Source organism: Camellia sinensis, chromosome 9 (genome assembly GCF_055761805.1).
Source record: "Camellia sinensis isolate YWXY chromosome 9, ASM5576180v1, whole genome shotgun sequence".
Classification (NCBI taxonomy): domain Eukaryota; kingdom Viridiplantae; phylum Streptophyta; class Magnoliopsida; order Ericales; family Theaceae; genus Camellia; species Camellia sinensis.
Window position 1 is genome coordinate 196,188,966 of NC_138969.1, and position 15,752 is coordinate 196,204,717.

The 15,752-nt window shown below is 35.3% G+C and overlaps 1 protein-coding gene across 1 annotated transcript; it reads left to right on the plus strand.

Annotated features, from left to right (window-relative positions):
• The first annotated feature begins 1,533 nt into the window (after positions 1–1,533).
• On the plus strand, positions 1,534–9,888 carry LOC114321335 (Mo25 family protein). Its single transcript, XM_028268497.2, has 11 exons — positions 1,534–2,661; positions 3,847–4,008; positions 4,202–4,320; positions 5,063–5,137; positions 6,311–6,404; positions 6,825–6,884; positions 7,716–7,784; positions 8,256–8,354; positions 9,221–9,265; positions 9,357–9,459; positions 9,544–9,888. The coding sequence occupies exons 1-11, from the start codon at positions 2,542–2,544 to the stop codon at positions 9,618–9,620; spliced, it is 1,023 nt and encodes a 340-aa protein (XP_028124298.1). The 5' UTR covers positions 1,534–2,541; the 3' UTR covers positions 9,621–9,888.
• The last annotated feature ends 5,864 nt before the right edge of the window (positions 9,889–15,752 follow it).

Below are 15,752 nucleotides of genomic sequence, written 5' to 3' on the forward strand. Positions count from 1 at the left end.
GTGTTGGGGGTTGTGTTCTGCTGGGGTCTCCAGCAGAACTGTTAATTTTGTCCCATTATATAACATATACTTATGGCACTATTTGATGAATAATGCTAGATATTTTAAAAATTTTATTAAAATTTTTACCAAATATTTTATATGCGTGTGAGATCCATACCATGTGAGTTTCGTATGGGTCTCACGCTCATATGAAGTATTTGATAAAAACTTTAGTAAAATTTTTAAGATATTTAACATTTTTGCTATTTGATACGTGGTTTGAAAAGAAGATTGAGATTAATAATGGTGTGGACCTCATATGTCTTCCATTTTTTTGGTATAAAAATGTTTAGAGCTCTAATAAATGAGCTCTAGGAGCTCTAATTGAAGGTGGGCTCTACTGTGATAGTGATTTGTATCTTTTCTTTTTTTGATTTTCCATATCACTAGAGCTCTATCATTTAGAGAAGGAAAAATTAGTCTAAGGCCCATTTTTCCATTTTTAGTAATAGAAGAGATCCACAATATTATTTTATAATGTCTAAGGTCCCTTACTCCCGCTCTCTCACTCTTCCTTCTTCTCTATTCTCATTCTCGACCTCTGCATATTTTGTTCTTGACCGCTATGTCTCCTATTCACCATTACATCTCTCTCTCTCTCTTCGCAGTGCCGTCGACTAACCACCATTACCACCGTCCCTTTCGTCTTCCTCTCTCTCTCTCTTCCTCCCTCATTCTAGGTCTGAAAACGAGAAGAGAGACAACGAAAACGATCTCTTTGATCGAAAGGCGATTGTTTAAGCTGTAAGAGGAGTCTATCATGATGTCTTCGTCGAAAATGGAGAAAGCGTGGTCTACGTACGCCATTGATGAGTGAGTTCAAGCTTTAGTCTTCTCCTTCGTCTGAATCTAAGTCTCTCAGTCTATGGACTCAAAACTCTCGCTTCCTCATTGGCGATTCTCTCGGTAATTCAATCCTTCATCTTCATTTCCATTCTTAATCTGTCTCTATCTCTGTGTCTGTTTCTATTGATTTTAAAATCTCTCTCTAATGCAATGCAATAGTGTGGAATTACGATGGAAACAAAGATTCGGCGGTGGAAGTGAGGAAGAGAGACTACATTACTTGCAACACATCGAGTCCAGGGAGGCCAAAGAAAAAATTTCTTTGGAGAGGTAATTTTGTGGGAAGTCCAAGGAAGGTCGGGAAGGCCAGAGAAAAAAATTTCTCTAGAGAAAAGGAAAGGCCAGAGAAATTTACAGTGGAAAGTTTAGGGAAGGTCAGAGAAATTTTCTCTGTGAAGTCGAATTTTCTTTGGATCAATTTGAAGGACGTTAGATATTATTAAAATATTAAATATTTTTTATACTATAAAATTTTAATACTAGAGACCTTAAAAAAATATTCCTTCAGAGAATGTATCATTGCTGTTTTTTGTATTATCTTTTAATGCTTTTGATTGGTTAAAATGGATAGGATTGACTGGCATTGTTAATATCACCACCATATCATTGTTATATCAACCCATCCATGATATTAAATTCCACCTTAATTAAAATATAATATACATACTCCTAGATACATAATTTCATCATTAATTAAAATATAATATACATACTCCTAGATACATAATTTCATCATTTATCTAGATAGATATTACTAATCCCAATTTTTAATCAATCTCAAAAGTACTATTTTTTTTTTTTAATTCTCATATTTGGGTTGTTTGGAGTGAGGTAAATAAAACAACTTTTTTTTTGAATTTTTTTATCTTTAGTATGTTTTTTTTCAAAATTATATCAATTTTTTTTTACTTTTTTTGTCTATCTAAAAAGTAATTTTTTTTAGATTTTTTTTTAAAAATAAAAAAGTGTCACTTTTTTATATTAATTTAACTTAATCTAAAAAACTTAATTTTTTTTTAAATTTTAAAATAAAATTTACTAAAAAAAGAATAAATAAATAAATAAATCTTTCAAGTAAGGAAACCCTAAACACCCATTAAACATAGCCAATAATCTCATTCCTTAAAAAAAACAATTAGCAAATAAATATGCCCTCTACCTTTTTTGTCAGGTTAATAACATTAATTATTATTTAATATTATTTTGATTTTTATTTTAAAATCATATATTTAAATTCTAGGGATGAAAATGAAATGATTTTTTAATAGTAAAGCAGGTCCAAATAAATATAATTTTAAAATCAATAGCATAAAGTAGTGTAATTAACCACTCTTTTTTATCTCCTCTCCTGATCCTGATTCTCTCCTTTCTTTTTATCTCAGAGTTTGCCACATGGACAGTGAAGCAATGAATCTAATCCTCACAAAATTTTGAAATCAGAGGAACAAAATGAAACCCTAGGAGAGAGAGAGAAGTGAGAATTCTAGAGAGAAACAATAGGTATTGGGGGAGAGAGGAGGAGCAACAATAGGAATCTGTGTGTCATCCCCCAAAACCCAATCTCCGGTGGTACGCAGAGCCTCTCCGGCGCCGTCGCTTGCGGTGGTTCAGAGGCTCTCGTCCCCAGAGAAGGGTGAAGGGGACAAGCAGAAGATGAAGGGTCTTTTCAAATCCAAACCCAAAACTCCAGTTGACCTCGTTCGTCAGACTCGCGATATTCTCATCTATGCAGATCTCAATTCGGACTCTCGCGAAAGCAAGAGAGAAGAGAAGGTTCAGTTCTTTGTTCTCTCATCTTTCGATTCGATTCTCATCTGTATCAATTGGGTTTTTTGGGTATTCTTTTGGGTCATCATATATGATCAAAAAAATTTCATCTTTTTTTTATTTTATTTTATTTTATTATACATAATTTGGCAATTCTAGAAAGAATGAGTTATTTTTTAATTATAATTTTAACAACTGTAAGGTGTGCTTGTCTTTTATGGAACTAAATAAATTTAAATTTTTGTTCTCCAAGTTTTGTTGTCACATTTATTTAGTTGGATTGGTTTGCAAATATTTGTATTGGTAAGGCCAAGTGAGAGTTTTGTAATGTGGACAGCAAAATTTCTTTCTTCTTAGAGCATATCTTCAATCCTTCACTAATTCTTTCATCAAATTTGAGTTCGATGAATAAATAGCTGAGGTGAGCTTCAATTATTTCATCAAACTTGTATTAAATCAAGGGATAGGCTAAATTTTCACTACCTTTACCAAATTTTCAACAATCATATTTTTACTCAAATTTGATGCATTTTAAAAAGAGTAAGGATTGAGATGATTTTCTTTCATCAAACATGGTTAAAAAGGTTTTTAGGATAACTTTCAAAAAGATTTGATGGGAAAGAGAAAAATAAAAAAAATAAAAAAAATAGAGAGAGAGTGAGGATTGGAGTGTTTTATACCAAGATAAAGCTTTTAACCAAAATTTGATTAAAAAAAGAGAATAAGGATTGGAGATACTCTTAGACTGCCTGCCAACAGATGCCTGAAACATATGCCCATGGATGCTGATACATGTTGACTTTTTTAAGCCAAGAATGGTAGTGGGTTTTAGTTCTGATTTTGGATTTTTTTGCTGTTATAGTATCAATTGAGATAATTTTTAATTAATTTTGGAGCATGTGGTTGGAAGATGTCCACAGCTTGCTGAATTTTGTCTTCTATAATCGAGTATCAAATGACGTTGGGTGTATTTTACATTGACTATGTAATTTGTGAAGAAATGATTTTTTTTTTGGGGCCTGAAATGTACTGGGATATGCAGAAAGATTTATGCTTGTGGGTTTGAGAAATTTGCTTGCTTATTCACCATTACTTATGTGGGGATTATTGCAATTAATTGGCTACCTTAGCCTATATATGCGTACTTATTTCCTATGTATTAATTCCCCCCCCTCCCCGTGCCACCTACAGATGTCAGAGTTAAGCAGGCTTATTCGGGAGCTAAAGGTGATTCTTTATGGAAATAGTGAAGCTGAGCCAGTCGCGGAAGCTTGTGCACAATTGACCCAGGAGTTCTTTAGAGAGAACACACTGCGTCTGTTAATTATATGTCTTCCAAAATTGAACTTAGAGGTAAGTATGAGCTGATTTTGTTATTGAGTGCTATCAATAGACTTCAAGTCTACCCAATTTAACAGTCAGATTTGGTGATTCATGTCTTTCTCTAGTTTTCTACACCGCAACAATATTTATCACAGTAATATTTCTCTTTATTTTGACCCTATATTCAATCTTATTTATCATATTCAATGTTCAACTTTTGCAGGCCCGTAAAGATGCCACTCAAGTTGTTGCAAATTTACAAAGACAACAAGTTCAGTCACGGCTGATTGCTTGTGATTACTTGGAAGCAAACATAGATCTAATGGATGTTTTGGTATCAGGGTAAGCTATTACAAGAGGAGATTGTGATAAGTTGTGATTATCATTATATATTAATTAATTTGCTGCATAACTTATTATACTGTGGTGGTATTTGGAATCTTTTGTTTGTCATCTTTGGTTTTTCTCTTACTCGGTTCAAGTTGTTGGGCGTTCTATATGGGAAGACAGGATTAGATTATTTGAAATGAGAGTGACTTATTTTATTGCTGACTAGACTTTTGAACCAGAAACTAATTGTCTTTTTGCAGATTACTTTTTGTAGAATGTATAATTTATGTACCTACTTTTTGGAGAGCCAAGAACATTAGTGCACTATGTTTTCTTTTTAACATTTGAATCGTTTAGGAAGAGAATTTTGGAATACTAAACTTTCTTATCTTTTTTTTAATGATATATAAGTTTGGGCCAAGAGGTAGATAGAGGACAGACACCTCTTCACATGAGTGGAAAATATTTTCTAGACATTTCTTTAATATTTTTTTGAAGTTCTAATTTAGTAATTCATTCATAGTCCACATTATTTTGTGGTATTTATGCAGTATCTTATAATATTTATGTTGTTGGTGCATTGTTTGGAAGTATCTTTGAGTGAACAGACTTGTTTTGGGCCTTTTTTTTTTAAAGAACCTTTTGTGTTTGGGGGCAATAGTAGATAAATAGGATAGTTTAAGATTTTGAATATATTTGTTATTTTTTGTCCTATTGATCAACTTTTTTGATGGTCTATTGCTCGTTCATTTAGTTATGAGAACACGGACATGGCTTTACATTATGGTGCAATGCTGAGGGAATGCATACGCCATCAGAGTGTTGCAAGGTGAGCCAAATGAACAGTGTTGCTCCTTGGTATGTTGTGATTTGACTGAAGTTGTGTACAAAGAGCCAAATATTCAAAATGAATAAAAAGCAAACATTAGTGAGTCATGAATATACTTTGTTGTTGTGATTGGTTACTGGTTGGAATTGAAAAAAAATTCCTGAATGAGGGATGAAATTGTATGTTTTGCTCATGAGGAGATAATCATGCATAATCTTCTGACAAATTTATTCTTCACATTTCAGTAGAAATGATGCATCTTAATATCGAAACTTTATGTTTCCTGAATCCCATTTTCTTAATATCGAAGGTGATATACTTTGGATGTGTTCAAATTTTTAACTCTTTGTGTGAACTATATATACATGCATATGTATATTTAGTACTTGATTGTTTTTATTGGTGGTATATATTTCAATTACTGGCGGTCATGCTAATGCTTGTTTGCTATATTCAGTAGAGACTATTAATCAACTTAATTAAAAGCAACAATGTCTCTGTACAAAGTTAATGACTTATGGTTATGAATGTGGTGGCAGCTTTTGTCTAAAGCTTTATCAAACAGCTAGATCCATGAATAAATTTGTTGCACGCTTTTGTCCTAAATACAATGGCCATTAGGAACTTATTTTTTATGAAAGAAGGAAAATTTAACTATTATTTGATGTGGGTATTACTGCATGTGTTATTAAATGTGCTAATTTTCTAAGGGTAAACTACCAATAGGTCCTAATTGTTTGACTTAGTTCCCATAAAGTTGTATTGAAAATAAGTCCTAGTAAAATCATAGCTAAGAATAATTTTTGTGACAATTTTTTGCATACGTCGCTAAAAATTAGTTAGCAATTTTTTTGTCATGGTTTTTATAAATTGTCACTAAAATTTACAATTAGTGACTTTTTTTGTAACAAAGTTTTCAAATTGTCGCTGAAAGTTAAAAATTAGTGACTTTTTTTGTGACATTTTTTTAAACCGTCGCCAAAACGTATAATTAGTGACATTTTTTGTGACAATTTTCAAACTGTCCTTGAAAATTAATAATTAGTGACATTTTTTAATCGTATTTGATGAAAAATGTCATTAATTCTCATAGTTCCTATTGGACAATAAGTTCACCTATTAGGATCTACACTTATGTCCCCCATTTTCTAATTTGTCTGTTATGTTTTACAGATATGTTCTGGAATCAGAGCATATGAAGAAGTTTTTTGATTATATACAACTGCCAAATTTTGACATTGCTGCGGATGCTGCTGCAACTTTCAAGGTTGAGTATTGTTGACAGAACTAGTGTTCAACTCTCTCTCTCTCTCTGTCTCTGTCTCTTCACACAGTCATGCCCCTTATTCACTCTTTGTACAATAAAGCCAGTCAAATGTACAATCAAAATTTGGTGCTTGCTTCTACTGAATTTGTTTCATTGCTTAATGCTGTGAGCTTTTACTGTAAAATTGAAAGCGTGTTACAGCAACTTTCAAGGTTTCAGTATTGTTGACAGAACAGAACTAGTGATCAACTCTCTCTCTCTCCCTCTCCACACCGATATGCACCCCATTCAGTCTTTGTACAAAAAAAAACCAGCCAATCTGCAGTCAACTGGGATTGAGAATGGCAATTGTTTGCTGTTTTGTGATTATGTGCTTTCAATTTAGCATTATTGTGACTCAACTGGAATTTTTTGTTGCAGGAACTTTTGACAAGGCATAAATCAACTGTAGCTGAATTTCTTTCTAAAAATTATGACTGGGTAAGTGATGTTTTGAATGTGTCTGTATGTATGTATATTGGTTTTCATGCATGTATGTCCACACACTCTAGTTAAGAAGCTTTATGGTGTGTTTAATTTAGAAACATATTAATGCTACATTGAAGTACCGTTTGTAAAAAATTATGATTGCAAGCATTTAAATTCTATATTTGATGTATCTGTATTGATGTCTTCATGACTTGATCTGCAAAGAAACTGTCTTTGCTCTTTAGTGAAATCCCTTTTCAATTGTTAATTAACGTGCTAATGCACCACCAATTTAGTATGACACCGTCTGTTAATATTTACATCAGAACTGTCTGACACATGCTCAAAGTACTGATTGATATATTGCACATTTTTATGTGCTTGGGAATAAGTCAATATGAGTGGAGTAGTGGTGCTAGTTAATGAGGTTTAAACTACTGATTGATATATTGCACATTTTTATGTGCTTGGGAATAAGTCAATATGAGTGGAGTAGTGGTGCTAGTTAATGAGGTTTAAACTAACTTGTACAAGTATTGCAAGTTCATTTCATACTTACAGAACTATCTGACACATGCATATATTGCACATTTTATGTGCTTGAGATTAAGTCAATATAAATAGAGTTGTGGCCTGTTGAGTGCTATTCGATGTGGATTATAAGGGAGTATTGCATGTTACTTGTATATCTTGTGATAGATATACAGAGACCATAAATTTTTCCCATGGCTATTTGTTTATCAACTTAACCATGACCGTCATCATCTTCATTGTTGTGGTGGTTGTTTTATTTGAATTTCTGGTTGGCCAGAACTTGATATTCTCCACAATTTCTGTTGCTAGTTTTTTGCAGAGTATAACTCAAAGCTGCTGGAGTCCACCAATTACATTACCAGGCGACAAGCTGTCAAGGTAGGATGAAAGTTTGAGATTTTGTTCGAAAATATGTAAATAATTATAAAAAAAAAAAAAAAAAAAAATAGACATTCTCAATATTGTCCTAGGGAATGCAATTTTGTCTCCAGAATTGTACCCTTAATGGATGATAGGGATTTGAATAGCTTGAAGATGTATCACTTTATTGTCTTTTTGCTGGTGTACAAACGTAGGTTACCAGCTCCTCATTCATGTCATATTTTGCATAATATAGCTTATTGTAATAACACATGTGTTAATATGATAACAAGAACCTGATTTTGTTTACTGGAAATTTTTTTACACCCAAATAAATGGCGCATAACTCCATTTTTTTTTCCAGTCTCAGCTTCTTCATGATTCTCTTTATAGATGTGGCAGTTCCTCTGGTGCTTGTGGCATCATATTTTAATAAAAATATCCGTGATTGCTACAATGTTGCTTAGAAAATCTCTTTTACTGTTACAGCTGTTGGGAGACATTCTGCTGGATCGTTCAAATTCTGCTGTGATGACACGCTATGTGAGCTCAAGGGATAACTTAAGGATTCTTATGAATCTTCTCAGAGTATGATACTCTTTTCCCTTTTACTGTTTTACATGACAGCGAACTACCAAATATGCCACTTCTTCCTTGGCAATGATTTGCTACGATTCATTGCAATTCAAAAAATTCAATTTGTTTGCATAATGCACGAAACTGTGTCATTTTCGCCATAAAAAAAAGAAAAGAAAAGATCAACTGATTATATTGATATATGTGGTTTAATATTTATAGACATATATACAATTTAGTTATATTGATATTTATTTCATTTTAAATACTATATGTGTAATTTTATATGTACATACACAAAACTATATATTATGCTAAATAAACTGAACACGATTTGATGCGATCCATGATTTGACAACAATAGTGGTGACCACAGACAAGGCAACCCAAAATAAGGGGGATGAAAGCCAAGAAGCACAGTCACAGACACAGCACACACAGGCGTGCAATTTTTCAAAAAATGTAGGACAACATGAGGGGGACGCATGGACATAATAGTTTATATATTTATTGTATGCCATATTTTTTTATATTATAGATTTATTCTATGTCTATCTATTTTCAATGAAAAGGGCATTTTTATATAAAGGACATTTTTCATCAAATTTATGAACCTTGGATATGTTACTTTGGTGGGCGGAAAAATAGGACATTGTGTGTACCCCAACGTGTTCCAATGTGTCCCTAGCATGTTCAATTCCTCCGCTTGTCCTGCACTTAGTCCATATCCGACACGTGCCAAAACACTAGTACTTGTCCTCGAGAGAGGTGCTTGTGCTTCATAGGACAAAAGTGTTAAGTAGGTTTGGATTATTTATTTTTCCATAATTTTTCCCCTAAACATTTATGTGTTAAATGGTGGAGTCCCTTTCTTTCAGGAGTCGAGCAAGAGCATTCAGATAGAAGCATTCCATGTTTTTAAGGTACTTATATATAAGTAGACACTGCTCTTGTATGTTGAATTATTACTAAATTGTCTGCTTTCTTACTAATTGTAAAATAAAATGTTGACAGTTATTTGCCGCTAACCAACATAAGCCCCCGGATATTGTTAGTGTTCTTGTTGCAAATAGAAGCAAGCTTCTTCGTCTTTTTGCAGATTTCAAGACAGATAAAGGTAGATATGAAATGCACGTTTAGAATTATCAGTTGTATCAGCAGTCTTGGTAGTGTTTCTCAATTGTAGTCTCTTATTTTACAGAGGATGAACAATTTGAGGCGGACAAAGCTCAAGTCGTCAGAGAAATTGCGGGCCTTGAACCCAAAGACCTCCCATGAACTGTCTCTCTGTTTTATGTGTAATAGTAACCTCATTAAGTGGTTTTCTTCCCAATTAATTTGTGCATTAATAGTTTTCATTGTCCATATTATGATCGTACTTTCTATCTTCAGAGAAGCTATTTTATCCTCCCTCCCCCACACATTTTCATTCAATTTTGTTTTCCCCGTTTCTATATAGTCTGTTACCGACCTTGTGTGTTTCAAATATGAATAATACTTCGGGGGATATAAATGAGAAAGAGATAAAAATGAGAACTTGATGCAACTATGATAGTGTGTGCAATTTTTGGCCCAAGGAAATGTGTCTCTGTATACATACATTAGAGGAACAGATTTGTGAATGATTGTGGGTTTTAATATATTGCTTTGGTATAACCAAGTATTGAATCTGGAAAAAAGTGGTGAACTCTCTTGGGTGATATTATTTGAGTTTTAAACAGCTTAGTAGTGCATTACTGCACATGGAAAACCAGGGCTAGATTCTTTCTTGGAAAGATAGATGTTTGGGATGGTGCCACTGTGAAAGAGAACATCGAAAAGTTGCAAAATTTGTTTCTTTAGATGTATTTTGGTGTTTGGTTTGATGTTGGAAATGTTTTTGTTATATTTTCTTTAATTTGTGCTTCCAAAATTGAGAATAGTACGTTGAAAAAATTGGGAGGGATGGAGTTTAATAGGGCACCTTGTTTGGTTGAAATTTTATATTTTGTTCGTTTGTTTTGTTTTGTTTTTTTTTTTTTTTAGAACTTTTTTTCGTAATTAAATTAAATTAAATTTATTTTTAGATGCAATTAATTTAGATGTAGTTAATAAATAAAATATTTAGTTTTAGGATTAATTATCTGAAAGTCCTATTCACCAATACTTGCTTAGATCCTGTTTGAGATTTTTTGAACTAACAAGTCTTGTTTTGAGATATAAAGACTTTTTTGCTCTTCTGTTTGACTATTCAATAAAACTGAGAATATTATTTTTTTTTTTTCAATTTTAAAACTGGAAACATTATTAATTTTGTACAGTAATATTTCAAATAGTTGTTTGGCTAACTAAGAAAAAGAAAAAAAAAAAGAAAAAAAAACCTTTTTTGCCCTATGCCCTTACGTTTGATTTAACTGTCTATGTAAAAATGAATACATTATCAAATTTTTTTAATTTTAAAAATGAGACTATCAGATATAAAATTAAGAATATTATAATTTTTTTTTTAGTTTTAACTCCCAATTAACGGAAAATTATTTATAAGTCTTATTAGGAAGACTTATGCTACATATGGTCCTACTAAAAAACTTATGTTCTCATAAGTCATGTGAGAAGTTTGTTGACACATTTACCCTCAATATTAGTTGTTAATATCATAAATAATAGTAAAACCATATACAAAAAATTGAATGTTACTATAGATCATATCTATATAAACGTAACGTAACGTGACACCTACGTGACACATATCTACATAAACGTAACGTAACATGACCCCTATATAAACGTAACGTGACACCTATGATCTATGGTAACATTCAATTTCCTCATAGCTACATAAACGTAATGTAATGTGACACCTGCATAAACGTAACGTAACACCTATGATTTATGGCAACATTCAATTTCCTATATAGGTAATTGAATGTTACCATAGATCATATTTATATGAAACGTAACGGGACACTAACATAAACCAGCAACATTTTCACATTCAATTTTAAAAAATAAAAACTCATTAAGTTTGCGAAACGTAATGTGACACGTTACGTTACGTTACGTTTATGTAGGATCTTGTAGAATACATTCCTATCTAAATAGGACTTGAGATTCTATAAGAAATTACACAAGACTTAACCTACGATAACTATCTGAAAAAGAATTTATAAATAAGTCTCACTAAAATTAAGAATATTAAAAAAAGAAAAAAAAAACAAAGAATGAGATTAAATAGGTAATTTCATCCTTACGAACTCCATATCTGCGAACAATGATATTAAAATCAACATTGAAATTAAAATCGAAATAAAAAACAAAAGTTTAGAAACTGAAAAGATTCCATAAAAAACTAGGTTTAAGATATTTGAATCTAACTTATTTTTACGATTTCGCTTCTTGGAATTTGAAAAATCTCGATTCATTGAGTTGATCTACAATGTTGTCGATCACAATTTTGCAAACATCAAGTATCAAGAAACAAAGTAATCTTTAAGCGCTCAATGAAAACTGTTAACATATGTATATAATATTCATATACTTATTAATATAATCTAATATGGAGACAGCTTTAGTATATAATATAATATAGTATGTAATATAATATAGTATGTATATAATAGGAGCTTTAGCTTTCGGCTTGTCTCTTCTTTCGGCCGCCCACTTCCTTTCGGTGTGCCTTTTTCTTATTTTAGTGATGTATACCATAATGATGTTTGTATTCAGCTCTCCTATATAATGGAGCCTCCATTTGGTTTGTAATCAGAGTGTTAATAATACAAAAACCCCTTTCAATATTACTCTCTCAACTCTCTCAATTTCTCTTTCATGGTATCAGAGCACAGGTGTGTTTCCTAAGTCTCTGCATCACATATCTTGTTCCTGACAGATTGCTGCGTACCTCGTCCTTCCCTAATACACAGATTGGACAGTACCATCACCTTCGTCTCTTCACGACGAAGCCAATGCCACCAGATTCATCATCATCTGCTGCCGCACGCGCCTCCACTTGCCGCCAGAACATTCGGCCACGCGCTCATTCGGTTCAGACGCGTTCCACGCGCTTCCTACACTGTCCGGTGCTATTGTGCGCCCCGGCCTCATCTGCTAACGTGAGCCGCGTGTTTCTGACGTCAGCCGACGTCAGCCCTAGCTGCTTCCGTGCGCCGTGTGTCTTTCGCCTGCTAACGTGCGCCGCGCCATTCTCTGCTAACGTGCGCCGCGCCTATGACATCAGCCCTGCATCATCCTGTTTGACCAGCTTCGTTGACTAATCCATTTTCGGCCTTTCTGGTTATATTTTTAGTCAGTTCACTCATTTTCTGACTAATTTCGACCTTCTGAATTCACTGGTAACCTCAGTTTTTTTAGATTCTACCTCATTTGTGCTATTTTTCTCTCATGGATTGCCTAGACTCCACTACCCACCCTATTTCCGCTATTCTTGACGGGACTACTTATGTCCTATGGGCACAAGCTATGTTTGGCTTCCTCAAAGGAAAGAAACTTTAGCGCATCATTACTGGGGATGTGTGCAAACCCGTTCCAGAAACCACAGATTCCACTGCCACGGACTCCACTGCCAAATATATCGACCGACTGGAAGATTGGGATAGTAAAAACTATCAGATCATCACTTGGTTTCGCAATACTTCTATCACATCTATCAGCCTTCAGTTTGGTCGGTTCCAACTTGACTCTGCTTCCTCTCCTGCCAAAGCCATCTGGGATTTTTTACACGAACGCTATCAGACTACTGGCCTTGCTCACCAATATTAGCTTCTGAGTCATCTTCACGGTATGTGCCAAGAAACCACTCAAACCATCAATGATTTTCTCTCCCAAATGTATTATGCTTGGAATCAGCTCGCTCTTTCTGAACCTCCATGGGACTGTACTAAGGATGCTACCTTGTTTACTACTTACCGTGACCAACAACGCTTGGTTCAGTTTCTCATGGCTCTCACTCCTCGATTTGAGCCAGTACGCGCATCTCTCCTTCATCGAACTCCTTTACCTACTCTTGAGCAAGCAATTTCAGAACTGTTGTCCGAGGAAACTAGATTTGGTACTCTCCATCCGCACCCTGTGGACTCTGTTCTTGCCACTCCCCAGATTCGAAGTTCTCCTTCCTCACCTTCACCACAGAGGTCCAATGCCTGCAATTACTGTCACAACCGCAATCTTCCATCGACTCATCTTCTGGTTAATTGTCCAGTTCGTCTTTGTCAGTTTTGCAACAAGACTGGCCCTGGTCATCTCCAGCAAGATTGCTTCCGCAATCCCGCCCGTGCCTCTCGCAATGGTCCTTCCACCGGGAATTTTTCTCGCAGCCACTCTCACCGTTCTGGGACTTCGTTTAAACCAATACCTGCTCAACGCACTGCTGCTGCTGCCTCCGAGGATTTACCTTCCTCTGTCCCTATAGACCCTTCCACTCCAGTCTTCTCTCAAACCGATGTTGCAGCCATGTTTCAACATTTTTGGCAGAATTCTGGTACTCCTCCATCTACTGCTTTATCTGTCACCGCAGGTAACACTTCTTGGTACTTTGATTCCGCTTGTTGTAATCACATGACCTTTGACCCTACTATTTTTACTCCTCTATCTTCTCCTCCTCATGTTCCTTCTATTCATACTGCTGATGGGTCTCTTCTGTCTGTAAGTCATGTTGGTTCTGTTTCAACCTCTCACTTATCTTTATCCCATGTCTATCTTATGCCTGCTCTTACTTTAAATCTTATCTCCATTAGTCAATTATGTGAGCATGGTCTAACTGTTACCTTTTCCCGTACTGGTTGTTTGGTGCAGGACCCTCGGACGAGGCAAACTCTTGGGATAGGCCGTAAGCATGGACGTCTCTACGAACTCATCCATCTTCATGTTCTAGATTCCTCTCAAATCACAGCTCCTACCACTACCACTACTACCACAGCTCCTACTACTACTACCACTGCTACCACTGCTCTTCCTTTATCTCCTTTTCAGCTTTGGCATTGTCGTTTAGGCCATCTTTCTGTTGGTCGTTTAAAATCTCTAATTTCCAGTGGTCATTTAGGTCATGTAAGTTCTGATGTTTTAGATTGTGTGTCCTGTCAACTTGCCAAACAACCTGCTTTGTCGTTTAATAAAAGTGACTCTGTTTCTCTTGCACCATTTGATCTCATTCATTCTGATATTTGGGGACCTTCTCCTACTCCTACTATGGGAGGTGCACGCTATTTTGTTGTTTTTATAGATGATTTTTCCCGTTTTACCTGGTTGTTTCTTATGAAAAATCGCTCTGAGCTCAAACAACTTTATTACAATTTTGCTACAATGGTTAAAACTCAATTTTCTAAAAATATTAAGCTTTTTCGCTCCGACAATGCCATGAAATATAAAGATTTTGACTTTCTTTCATTTCTTCAGAGTCATGGTGCTCAACCTCATCGTTCCTGTCCCGGTACGTCTCAACAAAATGGACGTGCTGAACGGAAACATCGACATATCCTTGACACTACTCGAGCTCTCCTTCTGTCTTCCTCTTGTCCGGAACATTTTTGGGGGGCGGCAGCTCTCACTGCTGCTTACACTATCAATTGTATCCCTACACCTGTCATTCATAATCACACTCCTTATGAGCGTCTGCATGGCACCCGTCCCCCTTACACCACCCTTAGGGTCTTTGGATCTGCCTGTTTTGTTCTTCTCTAACCTCATGAACGTACCAAACTTGAACCACGTTCTCGCCTTTGTTGCTTCTTAGGGTATGGTATTGAACACAAGGGGTATCGTTGTTGGGATCCTCTCTCCCAGTGCCTCCGTATCTCTCGTCATGTAGTCTTTTGGGAACACAAAATGTTTTCCTTTCTCTCTCTCTCTTCCGTTTGTCCGTTCCCTCACCCTCTCTGTTTTTTACTGACCCTTCCACGGATCTGTTCTCTGATGACCTTACTCCCTCGCCCTTACCAGCCTCTCCACCGCCCTTACCGGCCTCTCTCGAGATTGTCTTGCCTTCTGGTCTGTCCCATGCCCCTGCTCACTCTGATGGTCCTGCTCTTGCTTCCTCGGGATCCTCCTCTCCTGGTGAGTCTCTCCCTCTGGCTCCTCCTGCCTCTACTCGACCACACCGGGTAACCCAACCTTCTACTCGTCTTCATGACTTTATTGTTGGTTCTACTGCTTTTTCCACTTATGAACCGACCTCCTATCGTGAGGCTCGCTCTAATCCTCTTTGGCAGCAAGCTATGACTGATGAATTGCAGGCTTTAGACAAAACTCACACTTGGGACATTGTTGATCTTCCTCCTGAAAAGACTGCCATTGGTTGCAAATGGGTCTACAAAATCAAAACTTGTTCTGATGGATCTATTGAGCGCTACAAAGCCCGCCTTGTTGCAAAAGGCTTCAACCAAGAGTATGGTATTGACTATGAAGAGACGTTTGCTCCTG